This window comes from Salvelinus alpinus, chromosome 17 (assembly GCF_045679555.1).
Source record: "Salvelinus alpinus chromosome 17, SLU_Salpinus.1, whole genome shotgun sequence".
NCBI lineage: Eukaryota > Metazoa > Chordata > Actinopteri > Salmoniformes > Salmonidae > Salvelinus > Salvelinus alpinus.
In genome coordinates this window covers 20,119,986-20,123,562 of record NC_092102.1, presented here as the reverse complement: position 1 = coordinate 20,123,562, position 3,577 = coordinate 20,119,986, and the positions used below count along the sequence as shown (strand labels likewise).

The 3,577-nt window shown below is 38.0% G+C and overlaps 1 protein-coding gene across 1 annotated transcript; it reads left to right on the top strand.

The window, feature by feature from the left end:
* Positions 1-1,102: 1,102 nt before the first annotated feature.
* On the top strand, positions 1,103-3,090 carry tcf15 (transcription factor 15). Its single transcript, XM_071347821.1, has 2 exons — positions 1,103-1,760; positions 2,721-3,090. Exons 1-2 carry the CDS (start codon positions 1,272-1,274, stop codon positions 2,784-2,786), a joined length of 555 nt encoding a protein of 184 aa, XP_071203922.1. The 5' UTR covers positions 1,103-1,271; the 3' UTR covers positions 2,787-3,090.
* Positions 3,091-3,577: the final 487 nt, after the last annotated feature.

Genomic DNA, 3,577 nt, shown 5'->3' with positions numbered 1-3,577 from the left:
TTGTTATTTATGAAAAAACACACTCCACCTCTTTTTGACTACCCCGAAGCCGGCGTCTGATCCTGCCGCTGCATGGAGAATCCACTGAGTACTACGTGCATAGCGTCATCATCCAGCCACGTTTCAGTAAGACATATAATATTGCTGCTTTTCAAGTCTCTCTGATAGGAGACTCGAACAAAGCTCATCCATCTTATTCTCGAGTGACTGAACATTTGCCAATAGAACGGAGAGGAGCGCCGTTCAGTTTTCTCTTTGTCTAAATTTCACTAGGACTCCACCTCATCTCCCGTGTCTACACCTAAACCGCTTTGGTAGCCCATGGATCAAAATAATGGGATCCAGTATGAACAGTGGAACAGCTGAGTTGGAGTCGTATTTGAATTCGAAATTGAGGTTAAACTGGCGATCTGATGTCCAGAAGTGCTTGGCGGTCATATGTGATAATCATGTGAATTTTCTGTACAAAAAAAGTAAAGATAAACAAGATAAAAGTCACTACATGGCAAGGTTGGGTTGGAACTCATAAGATGTCGACCTTCTCAGTCAGCGCCATCTTTATTGTCCTTATTTTAAACAATTAATTAGGCCTATAAGGGTTCATTACTGATCTATCAAATACATATAGTTTTTTTTACTGTCAACAACAAATAAACCGTTACAGCCACCTTTAAATTCTACCTTAATGTAATGTAAAGTGTTACCAAAAGTTTTAGAAATGTAACTTTTAAACTGTGATATGCATAATAATAATTAATTTAACATGCATGACTATAACAGCCTTATTCTATTAAAATATTCATTGCCAGGCGACTTATTATAGACAATAATAAATCGTATTATTATCATTACAGGCCTATTAAAATCCAATTAAATCCAATTAAATAGACAATACAGGCAATTGAAAAATAGATGATGAAAAATAGATCGTATTTACTGTAGTAGTCTGCAATAGGCTGGTTATAGGGTCAACATCTCGATTGGAGGCTGAACATTCCATGCCTTGAACAACTCCTCCCATCCAACTATAAGAGCTATGTGGGCCGGTACACTGACTATGAGATGCTCAAGACTTTGAAAAAACACGTGGCTGAGGAAAACTAGACATTTCAAATTGTTTTTGGAAATACCATTAGGCCTATTTTAGACATAGGCCCAGTCTACATTAGGTCACCAAGATGCATGCATAGAAGATTCATTCGTTTAGGAATTTGTTTGCTCTTATTTTTTCTTGGGCCATCGTTTTAGAGACCCAGACCAAAAACATTTCGATGATGACCTTTGCCATGCTGCGGCCAATTGCCACTCATCTGATTAGCTACCCGGACCTGAGTATGATGTCCGAGGACGAGGAGAACCGCAGCGAGAGCGACGGCAGCTCGGATCAGAGCTATGGATGCTGCGCATCCGCGGACAAACGGCGGAGGATTTCTCTAAAGTCGGGAGGCAGCAGTGTTGTCATTGTGAAACAGCGGAACGCAGCCAATGCCAGGGAGCGCGACCGAACCCAAAGTGTCAACACTGCATTTACTGCACTTCGGACTCTAATACCCACTGAGCCAGTGGACAGAAAGCTCTCCAAGATTGAGACGCTTCGCCTAGCATCAAGCTACATCTCCCACCTCGCCAACACCCTGCTGCTCCGTGACGGGAATGGAGATGGACAACCTTGTCTTGGCGCGGTTTACGCGCAAGGAGAGAGCGGAGGAAAGCAGCCTCGCACCATCTGTACCTTCTGTTTGAGCAACCAAAGAAAAGGGGTAATTAAATGCGTTTTATTAAATATTATTGTCCACAATTCAAGTGGAAAAGGTTTAGATCAGTGAGGAAAACAATAGCTTGAAAACATGGCTGAACGTCAGGCAAATAGCAATCCAATTAAAGACAGGCCCTGCCTATCACGTTGTTGGGAAGTAATATGGTCTTACGTTGGAATTATTTGTTTTTGGAAGACTTACATTTTACACTGATTGACATTTCCAAGTCAAAGGAAGGAAATTATTATTTGTTCTATTCTGTATCGAAATCTTCGTGCGTAAAACAATATTTTCCGCATCTTCGCACGAGGCGTCATTATGCCCATACTGAGGGGACAACGTGACCCCTAAATTTGATAAATGTGATGAATAATAATATACAAAGTATAGTTTCTTTTACAATTCATTTTACGTTTCTTTTACTTATTTCTTTAACTTTTCTTTTACAATGTGTTTTAATTAATTCAAGGATATTGAATTTGTTCATCGGTGTGCCCTCAAGATGACGTCTCTTTCTTCCACTGCCAATGTTTAATGTATTAGCATTTTGAAGAACAAAATATTTAAAATATATAGGATAGCCTATTATTTTGTAAAAAGAAAACATACATTGTTTGCACAAGTTTTTTAATTGATTTGAATTTATGCCTAATGCAATATTCAATACACATTTATAACAGAATAGTATTACATTACATTTATGTAATACACTTTAAGTAACCTTAAATAAGTGGCGCTAATACTATATCAGCATCGCCATCATTATTATCATTGTCATCCTCGTCATCATTATTATCATTGTCATCCTCGTCATCATTATTATCATTGTCACCATCGTCATCATTATTATCATATACTGTATACTGTTGTTTATGTTTTGTTGTTGGTTGTGGTGATATGCAGTGCCATTTGGAAATTGTTCACTTATTAATTGTCCCCAAAAATGTGCTTTATTTTTTCCAGATAAAGGATGGCAAAGACTGTCTGAAGATGCGAGGCGTTGATTCTCTGAGGGTGAACCGCAGATAGAAGACCGTGAAACACAACAGCAAGAACCAGAACCAGAACTCCTCATCCACAAACTCAGGGAACACTAAAAGCAGGCCATAACAGAACCATTCTCATCATGCTGGAGAACATTATATAACAAGAGACTATTTATACTTGAGAGAATGCCGTGAGAGGCAGGGAACAAACCAATGTCCAATGTGAAGCCTTTAACAAATGCAGTGCATTTATAGATAGAGAAATTATAGATGTGTATATTTGTGTGATATTTGTGTTGTACATGTATTACATTTTGAAATAAAATAATTGTTTTATCTAAATGATATTCCTCCTAGTAGTTTTCTTTCCTTTGAACACATCTGTATATTCCTCCTCTATTGTTGCAGTTAAGATGAATTTAAAGACACATATGACAGACCTATTCACTTGATTCCTTGTCTAGTTCATGCCAGGGCACAGAAAAACAGGAAAACGTTGAGACTGAGATTTGAGGACTTTTCCTTATTTATTCTTTATGTTGCTAAGGATTTCCTCATGGCAACCCCTGTGCCAGAGCAGATGGCATGCGGTCAGTTAGGGAACAATGTTATAATGTCATGAGAAATGTTACATTGACTAAAACAGCATTTACAATTAAAGCATGTAGGGTCGGGTATTGATTGTAAATGTTTTTGTTAATGCAATGTAAAACTATAAAAGCTTTGGAGGTGGTACAAGTAACCATATTCTGAAATTACATGCATTTATGTGTGTGTACTGTGCGATCCAAGATAATGACATTTGCTGCATTCAAAACAAAACCCTGGGAAAAG

Excerpts from the sequence above, each read along its gene's own strand:
- tcf15 (XM_071347821.1), top strand. The coding sequence starts at position 1,272 with ATGATGACCTTTGCCATGCTGCGGCCAATTGCCACTCATCTGATTAGC. Across the intron at positions 1,761-2,720 it reads TGAGCAACCAAAGAAAAGGG|ATAAAGGATGGCAAAGACTG; the intron begins GTAATTAAATGC and ends TATTTTTTCCAG.